This window comes from Lepus europaeus, chromosome 9 (assembly GCF_033115175.1).
Source record: "Lepus europaeus isolate LE1 chromosome 9, mLepTim1.pri, whole genome shotgun sequence".
Lineage (NCBI taxonomy): Eukaryota > Metazoa > Chordata > Mammalia > Lagomorpha > Leporidae > Lepus > Lepus europaeus.
Genome location: NC_084835.1, coordinates 93,556,726 through 93,571,564, shown reverse-complemented (window position 1 = coordinate 93,571,564; position 14,839 = coordinate 93,556,726). Strand labels below are relative to the sequence as shown.

Genomic DNA, 14,839 nt, shown 5'->3' with positions numbered 1-14,839 from the left:
AATCTGGAGCAATCTTTATGTAGTTTCTCACTCATAATCATATTTCTTTCTGAAATCTACTGGCCTTGAAAATGTCTCTAATTTGTCACGGATAGACTGCTCTCACCTTCACTAATTATGGACTCCCTGGGAAGGGAGAGGACAAACAAATGGTATACATCATAAACAGAGGTGAACCACTACAACCAAACCTTACACATGGATTATTAGTTCCTTAAAACCAGGATTTGACCAGAAGGGTTTTATCTGGGGACAAAGAGAATACAAGAACACCTTCTAGCTTCTGCAGCTCCTAGGAAATATGTTTCTACTTGTCTCCAGGTAAAGATCGGCTGTTTTTCTGTAGGAGTTTCATCATTTGTGTGATGTAGGGACAAGGCAAAAAGATACTTTTGTAGGAGACTGCCACAGTAGGAAAGGGTTTATGTCAGTGGGGAGGTTAACAAGGAAATTCTGTAACTGGCAAAGAATGGGCTCTTCCAAGTTCCAACCAATAGATACTTCAGTTTAGAGATTAGTGAGTGGAATCCTATTCCAGCAGACAGACTAAGAGACACACAGGGGTGGCAGGCATATATAGCACCTTCCAGCCAGGCTCCTTCACAATGGCAAGCTCAATGACAAGTATCTTAATGTGGTCAAGGCTTCCCTTCGAAGCCCAGCCCAGGGCAGCTCATCAAATACCAAGGGAGAAAGACAAGATAATATGACCTGGGGCTGTAGCTTCCTGATTAGCTAACTTTAGGAGGCACTGGTCACCTGCTTCCAATGACTTCTGGAGAGGTCATGTCTGATAAAGTAGACACTAATTTCCTTCCAACTTCAGCATTTCTGGGATCTTATTGCATCAGTTCAGGTGAGGACCTAAGAACAGCATTTTTAACAAAGAGTGTAACTGTAGTGGGTATGGCTGATGCTTAGGTAGGTGTTGGGGACTGCCTATGGATCCATGGCTTCTCAGGTAATGGCTCCAGGAGAGAAGACAAGTTAGTAAATGGCGAGCAATCAATACACAAAATGTGCAGCCAACTCAAATGTATGAGGGGGATTTGATTTCAAGGGATTTCCTCCTCTTTGCAAACTAATGGACCCAATGTGCCTAGGATGGCTGACCTCTGAAGTGAAGGTCCCACAATTAAACAACTAGAACATTCAATTCTGAAGAAGACCTTGGTCTTACCTGGAGACATGGAGGAGTCATAAGAACTTCTGTCCTTGCGGTTCACCTTGAAGGCTTGGATGTCCTTTTCCCTGTATGTCCCAAAGCCTTCGTAGCTCCTCCTTTTACTCCCACTCACATCACTGTCCCACTTGTCATTCGAAGGGTTCATTTCACTGAACACGTCCAGGCTCTCTGATCTCGTGCTGCCACCATCCCCACCACTGCCAGAGTACCTTTTAGTGCATGAGTCCACAGGGTCACTGCTCAAGTCACCTTTGTCCTTGGCCTGCGTCCAATGCTGGGCATCAGAAAGTGACAGCGTAGACAGGGTGTCCACCTCAAAGTTGTTCTTAGAAGCTTTGTGGCTGGCGTCACTGTGCTGGTGTCTCTGCTTCTCCTTATGCTTGCTCTTCTCATTCCCCAGTGGGAGCTCTTTGTCCACGCTGCTCAGCCGCTCACTCAGGAGGTGGCTAGAGAATCCTGTGGCTTTGCCTGCAAAGAGACCGCTCAGGTTGTCGTGGGTCCCCAGGATCCGGTCTTCCTTGTGCTTATGCTTGTGTTTGTGTTTCCTTTTGTGGAGCCGACTGCTGGACAGACTGGCACTGCCCACCTTGGGAGGGTTCAGGGATGGCTGCATGTCCCCAAGGCCCATGCCAACAGGTCCCTGCAGGTGTACTCCGTGCTTTGCTTTATGTTTAGCTGCCCCAGACATCTTTACATGGGAGCTTGTGTGGAACTGAGGTGGTGGCACTGTTGGCCTCATGAAGGGGGAAGCTGCTCCCAAGGTGTGCGATAGGTATAAAGGAGCTGGGTACTGACCGTAGTAACCAAGGTTCATCATAGGCATTGATGTGTAAGGCATTCCATAGGGTGCATAGTAACTTCCACTGGGAATAGGGTAGCTGAACCCTTGTAAAAAAGGCACCTTTGTCATGGTGTCATTGGTTTTTGCAGGCCTACCACGCTTCTTCTTTGACTTCAAGTCTGAAGTCCTACGAAGATAGAGCAAGGGGTCATACTGGATATATGGCACCGGGTAATAGTGATCAAAGTTAATCCGAAAAATGCTGGGATATGGATTCTCATGGTAAAAGGTGTAACTCCGGTGGGAGATCCTGAACACTTGGAACTTGGTAATGAGCTCTTCCAGCTCTGCCAGAAACTGGAGATCATCCCGGTTTTGCAGGCTTTTCCGTTTCCTCTTGTGCTTTGGCTTCTTGAGGCTCTCGTGGGCCAGAAAGTTGTCCACAATGAGATGCTTCTGCCGGTGGCCATGCCGATTCTTTGTGCTGGTGTCAGATGGAATGGCCTCCGGGTTGTCCAGGGAGCAGAAATCAAAAGAGTACCTCCGTCGGGATTCTGAACTCTTCTCCGCTTGATCAGACGTGCTGTTATTGTCTGTCCCGATGCCACTGTCGCTCGGGATCGTCTCCTCGCTGTGCGACTCACTGACAGGGGACAGTGTGATTTCCTTTAGTGAGCCAATCTCGCAAAGGTGTGAAGGAGAGTTGGCCATCAGCCTGGGTGGAGACAGCTTCCAGGTTGCACTGTGTATTCCCTTTTGGGTTTTGGTTGGAAGAGCACTGATGGGCTGGAGATTTGGCATAGTTTTCAACTCTGAAAAATTGGTTTCAGTGCTGGCGGGGCTCAGGTTGCCATTGGACCCACCTAACTGTGTTGAAAGTGGGTGCATAGCTGCTGGTGAAGACGCCACAAGTGACTGAAAGTTGGAAGGCACGGCTGGAACATCCGGCTGGCTAGAAACAGGCCTTGGGTGCTTGATGGCTGTTTTGGGTTCTTCGGATGGGGGTGGCAGCTCTGTTCTTGGCTTTCTGCCCCTCTTCTTGCCAATGTAGATGGTCCCCCTCTTGCTGACGTTAATCTGCTTGCCCAATTTGCTTTCGATTGCTGCTGCCCCAGGGCTGGTCTCTGGGGGAGCTTTAGCCTTCAAAGCAATATTGCTGGAGCAGGACAAAATCTGGTTCAAGATATTTTTCCTCTTCAGTGTTTTCATCTTATTGATCGTTTTGATGGTCTTCTTATCCAACACACCAAGCTTTCCAACTTTTTTGTGAAATTTCATCTCGCTCATGGGTTTGTCCTCTCCTGGCACAAGCTGGGCTAACTTAGCTAAATTGCGTCGCCTCTTTCTTTTCTTAGTGCCAGGAAACTCTCGGCTGATGGGACTGACTGGGCTGGTGGAAGTACCCTCATGAATTGTCTCTACTGTGAGCAGAGGCTGCTTCTTTGGTCGTCCCCGCTTCTTCTTGACTGGAGTGATCACAGTAAGACTGTCTGTGTTGGTGTACAGAGGGCTGGAGGGGGTGATGGGATAGGCAGATGGTGGTTCCACCATCAGTTTATCAGAGGTGGCCATGACTGCCTCTCGGAGCATGCTGGTAGGTTTTGGTTTGCTGCACGTCCACCTCCGTTTTGCAGCAAATTTTGGATGTTGAATTTCTGGCAGCTTTCTTGACGGAGAGTGATCTGCGCATGTTGGAGGCGTCATGACCAAAGGTGGCTTCCGTGGCTTAGACACAGCTCCTGGGACAATTTTTTCAATATTTCCACCAGTTTCAAGACCAACTGAGGAGGACTCATTCTCTATAATTTTACCCAATTTGGGGACGCGGGGATCTTTCTTATTGCCCTCTGAATTGGAAAGGATCCTGTTAACTACTTCACTGCTCATCGTGATTCCAGAAGCCAGGGCTTTCTCTGGGATGATTTTATCAACCACAGCTTTGATGGACTGTCTCTTCTTTCTCTTATGGCTGCTTGGATCTAGAGAGGGTGTCTTGATGGGGATAGTAATCCGGACATGACTTGAGTCATTTTCAGGATTACTGACGGAACTCACGTTCTGCCTGGCTGGTGATGCTTCTTGGGTGTTATCTACAGAGTAGCCTTCTCTTTTACCTTCAGTGTTGTCAAATGCTTTCTGGGTACTCTTGATCCAATCCAGGTCTGGGTTTGGGATGTTCTGACTTGCATCTTTCTTACTAGACTTTTTCTTGCTGCCTATAACAGGTGGTTCTGGGGGATCCTTTGTCCCCCCTCCATCTTGATCTCCCAAGGACTGAAGCCCGTTGCACTCAGCAGAGCTGCTGGGTGGAGCTGGTGAGCTGTGGTTGCTTGGGGATGGAACCACACTTCCCAAGAGCAGATCTTTGCTACTGTTAGACAACTGACTCCACGTGCTTCCTGCACTGCCTTTCTTACCCTGGACCTTTGCAAAGGAAGCCACAGGCTCAAGAGCTGGAATCTTGCTGGTGCTCGTAGATTCTCTGCCAGACTCTGTACCAATGAAGCAATTCTGAGTGGTCGGTCCACTGTCAGAGGTGGTGGACCAGTCCACGTGATTCTGGCTGCTGCTTTTTTGCTGGTGCTTTGGTTTTAAGGTGTCCCCGGTGAAGTCCTGTGTGAGGCCTGGGTCATAATGGAGAGCTGAGTGTTTCTGGGGCCTCTCATATGCCTGAGGGTAGGTGGAGTGGAGAGGGAGAGAGAGAGAAAGAGAGAGCACCAATGAGAAGGCTGGAACCACTAGCAATGCAATTTCAGAAGACTTAATTATTTGAAAGTTGGAAACAAGAAACTATGCTAAGAGACACCCTTTATTCCAGACACTTTATAGAAGCTTTCTCAAATGCAGCTATAAAAATATATTGCACTGGCTTTGAACATTCATAAAGCTGCCTTAATTGCTGTTTTTCCTCCTTAAATAACAGGAAACTTGACCTATTTTTGATTTAATGCAATCTGAGAAGGACTGCTTAGAGGATGCATGGTCCCTGAAGGTCACTTAGTTGACAAATGAATGGGCCACATTTGGCCAGGAGTTGGTGGTGAGGGTCCTGCCTAAGGTGGCACAGCTCAGGACACAATGTGGACCTCTTATCTCCCATGATTCTTGTTTATATCCCTGCTTCTCTTCAGAGACAGGTCTTTCCCTTGTTTTCTAATTCAGGTTGTACTTTATCCTCAGTTCAATATCTCTGTGCCCCAGTAAGTAACTCATAAGAACTATTGCAAAACGTAAAGACAACGCAAGTTGAGGACTGAGGGGCAAGAGTGGAGTAAGAAGACTGCGTGTGGAAAGTGGCCAGTCAAGGGCAAGGAAAAGAAATAGAAGAGAAGAAACAAGAATTGTCCCAAGCCTTCAAATCTTCAGGCTCTAGGAGTGTTTGGGAGTTAGCAAGTTAAAGGATCTTTAAGCTCATTCTTCGTTCTTTTGAGATACCTCTTGGTTAGTCTCAAAAGGAATCTTGGATTTCCTAGACAACCGGACCAGTAACAAATCACTGCCATTCAAGACTATGCCTCTGAATCTTCTCCACTAGGTTTTCCCTACACTGATTATAAGTTAATGTCTTCAGCACCTTTTCCAGGACTGATTCTTCAGACAGGAAAGGTGAAACTTGGTGCTTCAGACACAACACAGTCAGTGTAGGTTGTATATGAGAACATTGAGTTTTGGGTAGCCAAGGGTAGAGTGTTATAGACTAAATAAGACATGGTTTCCCAGACTCATGCCGATGTTTAAACTCTGAAGTCCTATGTTAAGGGTTGATGGATGAAGGGTGGAGCCTTGATCTAATAATGGTGAATGAGAGGGGGTTTGGTGGGAGGTCTTTAGGTCACTGGGGGCTTGTCCTCAGAGGGTAGTTCTTGTGAGGGGGAGGTTATCTAAGCTGATCTTGGTCTGGCTTCTCTCTTGGCTTCCTGGTTCCTCATGTTGTCATTTCTCTGCACCTGCTTCACTGTGGCCAACTTTCACCAGATGCCAGACTGAGGGGACTGGCCCAATCGTAACACTGTTAATTTCTAAACAGTAAGCTGAAATAAACCTTTTCTTCCCCCAAAACTACTCTCAGGTGTTTTAATTAAAGTTACAAAAAGCTAACAACAGTCAGCGTCTATAAAAATCACAAAGGAAAGGGATGGTAAACACATCATTTTGAGTTATTAAAACTATTTTTAATACAGATATATTGTCATTGTTCCAGATAGATTTTAAGCCTTACTACTAGTAAAAGTATTCATTAAAGCTCATTATGTCTAATTTATACATAAAAAGTAAATACATGGTATGTTTTAGCCTAAGTTTTGTTAAAGAAGGGAAAAATTAGTACATTGAAGTATGATCTGGATAATATTCCCATTGTGAAGTATTTGTCGATTGACTTAGTGAATTTAGATAACCATAAGCTGTAATATTTGCCTGTCTATTTACATATAGGTTTGTCAGTCTGTCTATCCACCCATTCGTCTACCCATTCATCCATCTATCATGCCACCTATCTTTATTGGCCATTAGTGTTATAGAACTTACAGTGGTGTTAAATTTGCCATTACATAGCTTAATGCTTTATTAGAAAAATACTTAGAGTTCCAGTTAAGAGTCAAAATACAGATGGCAGAAAGTATTATGGGTAAAATTCAATGTCATAATGCAAGAAGGATTTCCTTCACACTAGTTCCTGAAATGTACAGGGTTATTTCCTGCCTCTTTGATTTTGTAACATGCTTTTTATTCTTATAACATTACAAGAATGTAATACATATATTTCAAGAATCTTGAGGTAGTCTCCATAAGCTAAGTCTATAGATTCTAAGGGGGAAAATAGAGAAAAGAAATTCTTTTTTCTTCATATTGTAGTTTATAGTACAGGCACTACCATCATCAACACATAGAGAATCAGCCCTACCACCTAATGTGTTTACTAAGTTTTATTGCTGTGGTCATAGGCTGTTATTCCACTTTTTAGAAAAAATATAGAAATCTTATTTATGCCATAAAATACTAAATGCCACTTACTTATCTTTTACGAATCAGAGTTTTGCTAATTTAGCATTTATGCTTTGGACTTGGACTGGGACTATGTGTTTATTAACAGGAACATCAGCCTACAAGAAGGCTTGGAGGCAAAGTTTGCCACTCCTTGGATGACAATATATTACTTACATTGGACATATTATCTTACATTTTAAAGCTATTTATTTATTTGAAAGTCAGAGAGCAGAAAGACAGAGAGAGAAGACAGACAGACAGACAGACAGACACACACACACACATATATAAATGGAGGGAAAGAGAGAGAGAGAGAGAGAGAGAGAGAGAGAGAGAGAGAGAGAGAGAGAGAATATGAGAGAGCTTGATGAGCTGCCATCCACTAGTACACTCCCCAAATGCCTGCAACATCCAAGACTAGATTGTGCCAAAGCCAGCAGTCAAGAATTCAATCCAGGTCTCTTACATGGTTATTAGGAACCCAATACCTTGAGCCATTATTGCAGCCTCCCAAAGTATGAAATAGTAGGAAACGGAAGTCAGGAGCCAGAGTTAAGAATTGAACTCATGCACACTGATATAGGATGTGGGAAATCATCTTAACTGCCAGGCAAACATTCACCTGTTGAGAGTTTTAGTGGGGGTAATTATTAAAAATTACACTGGGCAGGGTGTGCATTTGGTATGGGGGTTAAGACACTGCTTGGGACATACACATGCCATACTGGAGTGTCTGGATTTAAGTTCTGGGTCCTTTCCTGACTCTAGCTTAGTGCTAATGCACACCAAGCTTGGCAGCAGATGATGGTTCAAGTAGTTGGGTCTCTGCCACTCACGTCAAAGATCGGAATGCAGTTCCTGGAGCCTGGCTTTAGCCTTAGCCAAGGGCTGTTATAGACACTTGGGAAGTGGGCCAACAGATGGGAAGTTGGGAAGTCTGTCTATCTATCTATCTATCTATCTATCCATCTATCTCAGCCTCTCAAAACAAATAAAAAGTAAAAAACAAATTAGAGTGGCACAAAAGATGTACGTTCCTGTTTTGGGCCTAGGCAAAACAATTCACCCTTTTTCCTCTAACTCCTAACCTTTCCACTTCTCTGGCACTGGACATTGAAACCCATAGAGTGGTTTCTAGGTGAAACAAGGACCATAGTGCCTGACTCCCAGTCCCTCTGTTTTTCTGTCTTCTTGTCATTAGCCCCTAATAGAGTCCCTAATTAACATTTTGCCATTTTCTGGTTGTGGTTCAATCTCAGGACCCTCTACCTTAAAGAAATATCCCTCTGGTAATTTATTATGAAACCATATTTCACATTTTCCTAGTTTAAATTTTATATTTGACTTTTGTGTTAATTATATTAAATGCCTGCCTCACTTTCTAGCTTGTATACACCATTGCAGAGGCACCAAGCATGGTACCTGGTACACAGTAGGCATTCAACAAATACTTATTGAATCAATGGACATATATTTTACTATGGGCATTTCATTTTGTTGATAGTGAGACTAATGACATATATATTGCAACTTATGATGTGCAACCTTGCCTCCAACCTAATTGCTTAGACCATACCTTCTGCATGTGTTACTGCTTCCTATAAAGGTATCTGCCATAGTCCTAACTATGCTAACTAACATCTATTTGTGCATATTTCTATCTCCCTTTCCTAGCCTGTAAGTACTTAGAGGTTAGAGTTTGTCTTCTTATTTACCTTCTTATCTCCAGGGTCTACTGCAAACTCTGGCACCCAGAAAGTTTTCAATAAATGTTGAATTAGTAAAAAAGTAAATGAATAGATGGGGTGCCTATTGCAAATTTCAAATATATATCTGCACAAAAAAGACAACATACCACTAATCTTTCATTTGATAATGACTCATAATGAAATTAGAGCAAGGACATGCATTAGGTGGTGGAAAAAAAATCCTTCCCAAATCCTGAAGGATTAAAGGTGCTTGTCAGGTAACACCCCTTCGATGAAATTTTTACTGTTCCTTTCCCCATCTCCTGTTAATTGTTTCACTTTCCAATTAACTATGCCTTTGGGGAAAGCCATGTGACTGTCAGGAGGGTGGATTTTACCCTGGTAACTGAAAGGTGGGGCTGCTCACTCATACCCAGGGCATACCAGCTGAGTCATGTAGTTAAGCTTGCTGGTCCCTAGTGCTCCCTTGGACCTCAGCCTGACCCCATTGTTCCCAGCATTTCAGCTGCGATTTGCACCCCCTGGGAGAGCTCAGGCAATCAAAGGGCAGGATGGACAAAAGAGAAGCACAACAAAGAATCAGGAGAGATGGGGTGTGTGTGTGTGTGTGTGTGTGTGCTTTAAAGCCTTCACTCAGAGGGGCTTCAGAGAAGGGGCAGAGAGGACCAGAAGGAGAATGAGGCCCCCTCCAGTTTGACTCAAGGCTGCATCCCATTGCATTTCACAGAACCGCAAGTCTTCATCTGTCAGCCACGACATTCCATACACACAGAAGTGAGGCTGTCAGTTCCAATATGTTCTTTGCAGAGAACTGGGAGTTCAGTCCACACAGATGGAGAAGGCAATGGGTGAGGAGGGGGACACCCAGGCTGTTTGTCCCATTCTTCAGGGGTCTTGGGGTAGGAGTCTTTGAGTGGGATCTCCTTTTCCTCTTTAAATTTAATTTTTGTGTTGGGTAAGACCTGAATTTTTAACAGACATTATATGAGTAAAACCATTAGACAGCAAAGCAGGGAAGAGTGAACAATATTCTATACTGCACCCAACCTTTGAAGAACACTTTCAATACCAAACCAAGCACAGTATGTTTCTTGGCTGCTTGCCACTGGTTCCCACCCTCATTTCTCTGTGCCCCTAAGACCTGATTGTTTGCGGAACACATAATTATTCTGAAGCTGTGGTTCACTTTTACAAGAAAGGTTTTCCATGCACATAGAATCTAGGCCAAAGGTTTATCAGTGAAATATCAGAAACATTGGATAGAACTGTTCCTAAGGGATGAATCTGTGGAATCAAGTCCTTCAGTAATGCAAAAATTTCTTTTGTAAAGTAGATAAATTTTCCCTTTTCAACAATGCATATATAAATCACATGCATTTAAATTTTGTGCAAGATAAATATGTTTTTAAATATTTATTTATTTGAAAGAGTTAGAGGGAGGGAGATACAGAGAGTGAGAAAGCAATCTTCCATCCAAGGGTTCACTCCCTAGATGACTGCAAAGGCCAGACTGAATCCGGCTAAAGCCAAGAGTCAAGGACTTCATCCAGGTCTCCCACATGGGTGCAGGGGCCCAAGGACTTGGACCATTTTCTGCTGCTTTTCCAAAGCCATTAGCAGGAATCTGGATCAGAAGTGTAGCAGTTATCCATGTGGGCTGCCAGCATTGCAAGTGGCAGCTTTACCCGCCATGCCACAACGTTGGCCTCAAGACAAATTTCTTTTCAAAAAAGCACTTTATGAGTTTTAATTGCTTTCTTTTAACAAGTTTTAAATAACATGTACAACTTATACATTTGTTTGGTGTATAGTGCAATATTTCAGCACAGTCACAGGGCAAAGTGATAGTCCCAGGCAGTGAGCCCTCCTGTTTCCTTTTCTTTGTGTTTGGAGCCTCTCAGCTCCACCCTTACAGTTCCTTGTACAGTAAAATGCACTTTATTTTTAATGTAAGTTTTAAATCTAGCATTAGAGTCCCGTGTAAAAACTTAAAACTCTATAAAAATGGGAAGAAAACGGATAAGCCAGCTTTGTCTCAGACTTACCAAAAGTAAGGTCTGTATCAATAAGATGGTGATTTGAATGTGAGAAAAATCATCTAACTCATTGCCAAAACTTTATAGAAGATAAATTATACCTTTTGGCTAGCTGTGTCTCTGCTACTTTCTGTGGACAACAGTCACTTAAATTCATTGTGATCTATTTTGGTTTCCCTGAGCAGGAAAATATGGCTGACTAAGAAGCAACAGAGTAAGTTTTAGTAGCTCTTAACTTGGCATCTGGTGGTTCTCAAGATGTGATCTTGGGTCAGTGGATCAGAATCAGCAAAGACACTGCTTCTGAATACAGACCCGCTAGGCCCCACTGCTGGCCCACTAATTCACAATCTCTGTGGGTGGGAACATAGAATGCATATTTTAACATACTCCCCAGATAATTCCGATGTACAACATGTACAACCCAGTTTAAAAACCACTGATCTAATGTTTTAACACCATCATTTTTTCTAAGTGTGGTTTTTCTTCAGTTGCTATGGGATTCACAAAACTTTTTGGTGGTAAATATGCAGAACAAACTACCACAGCCTTGTTAGGATGTGTAGCTTGGCAGCATTGAGCATTCCTGTTTTGATCCATGAACTCTCTGTAATTGACACAGCAAGGAACTCCAACCTGGTCCCCTGTGGAGGCATCCCAATTGTAAGGTGAGAGGTGGATAACACTCTTGTCCTCCCAGAATGAGCCAGGTGTGCAGGTGCTCATGACCCCCCACTCTGGGATTTCTATTTCCTCCCCTCATCCAGCTCAATCCCCAGATACCTGGGGAATCCTGACATTGCATCTCTGAGGCTAGAGGCAAATGCTCAGACCTCAGCCATAGCTCAGTATGGGAGACAAGAATGTAACCACAAACCGTCTGATTACATTAAAGGGGCCCAACTCAGGCTGTTAGAATCATCTAGGAATCTTTGTAAAGAACAGCATGCCTGGGATCTGATTCACAGCAAGTAAGTCCACATTCTGGAGGTGGGGCCTGAATGGCAGTATGTTCTTCCAAGCACTCAGGTGATCCCATTGGGCAGACAGACTTGAGGACCAGTGGATTATAATAAAGGCAGCACTGGGTTGGGGGCTCTGATATTATCAGGAGATGTTCCAGCTCAGTTGCTTTCAAATGTGATCCACAAAGTCCTAGGATTTTCCAAAGATATTTCTGAACCATTGCCAATGGATGGGGCAAGAGGGATGCTGCTGACCTTTTTAACTCCCAACCACCCAAATGAACAGAAAGTTTAACAAAGGATTTTAATGAAGAAAGGGAGAAAGAGAGAGAGAGACAGCTCCTTCATTCAAGTAAAGAGACTGAAACAACAGCATTTAGGTCATAAATAGGAGGAATGAGTGTACCAGCTTCCATTGAACTTGTCACAAAGTACCTATCCCCAGCCCTGTTCATTTCTATATTTGCTAATGGTATATGAGAATAGTAGAGAATGACACTAAATACCCTGTTTAACCATGGTTTTATGATATGATTCCATGGGACACAGAAGAACTACCGATCTCTCAAATCAACAAGAATTTCCCAATTAAATTTATGAACTGATCCTATTGTCATATATTTTCACATGAATTGCTCTGGAAAGTCACCTGGCTGTGACTCCCATAGGAACAATTTTCATTTGCTGTTTGGGAGCTGTGAGTGATATTAATATGCTCCTTTTATTGGAGTTGTTAACTACTCACAAAGAGAAGCCCCTAATGCATGCCCCTTTGAGTACACAGTAATTCTGCATAATTAAAAATTGGGCCGGCACCGCGGCTCAATAGGCTAATCCTCCGCCTTGTGGCGCCAGCACACCGGGTTCTAGTCCCAGTCGGAGCACCGGATTCTGTCCCGGTTAACCCTCTTCCAGGCCAGCTCTCTGCTATGGCCTAGGAGTGCAGTGGAGGATGGCCCAGGTCCTTGGGCCCTGCACCCCGTGGGAGACCAGGAGAAGCACCTGGCTCCTGGCTTCGGATCAGTGTGATGCGCCGGCCGCAGCGCACCAGCCATGGCGGCCATTGGAGGGTGAACCAATGGCAAAAAGGAAGACCTTTCTCTCTGTCTCTCTCTCTCTCTCTCACTGTCCACTATGCCTGTCAAAATAAAATAAAATATATATAAAAAATTGGGAGCAAGTATGAACCTAGTGGTTAATAGACCTGTGTCCCATATTGGAGGACCTGGGTTTGATTCACAGTTTAGGCTCCTGGTCCTAGCTTCCTGCCAGTGCAGATTCTTGGAGGCAGTAGGTTAAAGGCTTAAGTAGTTGGGTTCCTGCCACCCACATGGGAGACCTGGATTGAGTTCCAGGCTCCAAACTTCAGCCCTGGCCTAGCTCTAGCTGTTGCAGGCATTTAGGGAGTAAACTAGCAGATGGAAACCCTCTGTCTCTGTTTGTGTCTTTGCCTCAGAAATAAATAAATAACCAATAATAACAATAAAATGACCACTGATTTTGTTTCAACCAGGATGGAATAATAGGTGTTAGATACAAACTTTTGGGGGCCAGCTCTGTGGTGCAGTGGGCTAATGCCCTGGCCTGAAGTGCTGGCATCCCATATGGGCACTGGTTCTAGTCCTGGCTGCTCCTCTTCCAATCCAGCTCTCTGCTATGGCCTGGGAAAGCAGTAGAAGATGGCCCAAATCCTTGGGCCCCTGCAACCGCGTGGGAGACCCAGAAGACACTCCTGGCTCCTGGCTTCGGATCGGCGCAGTTCCGGCCGTTGTGGCCAATAGGGGAGTGAACCATCGGATAGAAGACCTCTCTCTCTCTCTCTCTCTCTCTCTCTCTCCCCCTCTCTCTTTCTCTCTCTCTTCCTCTCCTCTCTCTGTGTAACTCTGACTTTTGAAAAAATAAATATTTTAAAAAAAGATACAAACTTTCTATGGAGCAAAAATAAAACTGAACCAAATATATGCCTGAAGATATATAAAATATGTAACTGACAATATACAAAAACATATTGCCTAATGTCTAGCACTGGACAAGAGATAACATGGACTGTTCTGGAGACAGGAAATGCACGAGGTTCTGGAATATCCTTAGTGCTCTTCCTAGGAGCACTTCCTAAACTAGGAAATAGAAGTGAAGCCCAGGGAGCCATGGTTTCATTGAGAAGGAAAATAGAGGTCGGAGTTTGGGGCTCCCAAGTATATGGAGGATAGGGTACTTGAGAGGATGAAGTTATGTAGAAACAAACTCTACATGCCTTTCTAGGGATTACAATAAGTGTCTGGACACATTTTTATCAGCACTCAAGGGAGACTCTACAAAGCTTGCAAGAAATGCCATAAACTGAGTGTGGAGTCCTGAGGTCACATAGCATTGGGCTGTGTTGGATTTCTGACTCGCCAGAGTGAGGAGGCTTCAATGAACAGTCTAGGCATTCAGTTGAGATCCAAGAAATGGTATTTCTTATCTTCTTAGCAGGAGTATTACTCTGGTCTATTCCCAACAAATACAAGGAATTCTCAGTGGAATAAAGCTGATCTGCAAGTAAATTAACAGCCTCACAGATCAAAGTCAAAACCCTTTAAAAGAAAACAACAAAATTCAGACTCTTTATAACATCCACAATAAAAATTTTATTAGACAAGAAAAGAAGCAGGCAAATGTGATCCCCAATCAGATCAGGAGAATAAAAACAGACCCAAGGTCCTCAAAACAGGCATTATGGAAATATTCAAGTATTTAAAGGAAAAGATGCACATAATTGATAAACATATGGGAAGTCTCAGCACAGAGATGGCAGTCACACCAAAATAGCCAGAAGAAAATTCTAAACTTGAAGAACATGATATCTGACACAAAGAATTCACTGGAAGGCCTTCAGAGCTTCCAGAACATTGCAGAAGAGATGGTTAATGACCATGAAGAGAAGCCAGCATAAACTATCCAAACTGAAGGAAAAATGGGAAACTATAATAAAAAATTAAACTTCAGTGGCCTTGTGGGACAAGGACTATGAGGAGATTTAATACACATATAATTAGAATACCAGAAAGAGAGGGGAGAGAATAGTGCATGTATATTTACATATTTAAGAAGCTCAACACATCTCAGCCAGAATAAACACAAACAGAAATGACATCTAGGCAGATTAGAAAGAAACTGATTAATTGTAGCTTAGA

At 43.6% G+C, this 14,839-nt stretch overlaps 1 protein-coding gene across 2 annotated transcripts in view; it reads right to left on the bottom strand.

Annotated features, from left to right (window-relative positions):
* The window catches only part of SETBP1 (SET binding protein 1), a 393,524-nt gene that overhangs the window by 116,730 nt on the left and 261,955 nt on the right, over nt 1-14,839 (bottom strand). For both annotated transcript variants that reach the window (XM_062201596.1, XM_062201597.1), the window contains exon 4: nt 1,181-4,637. In XM_062201596.1, coding sequence (XP_062057580.1) covers nt 1,181-4,637 — 3,457 coding nt within the window. The remainder of the gene's footprint in view (nt 1-1,180; nt 4,638-14,839) is intronic.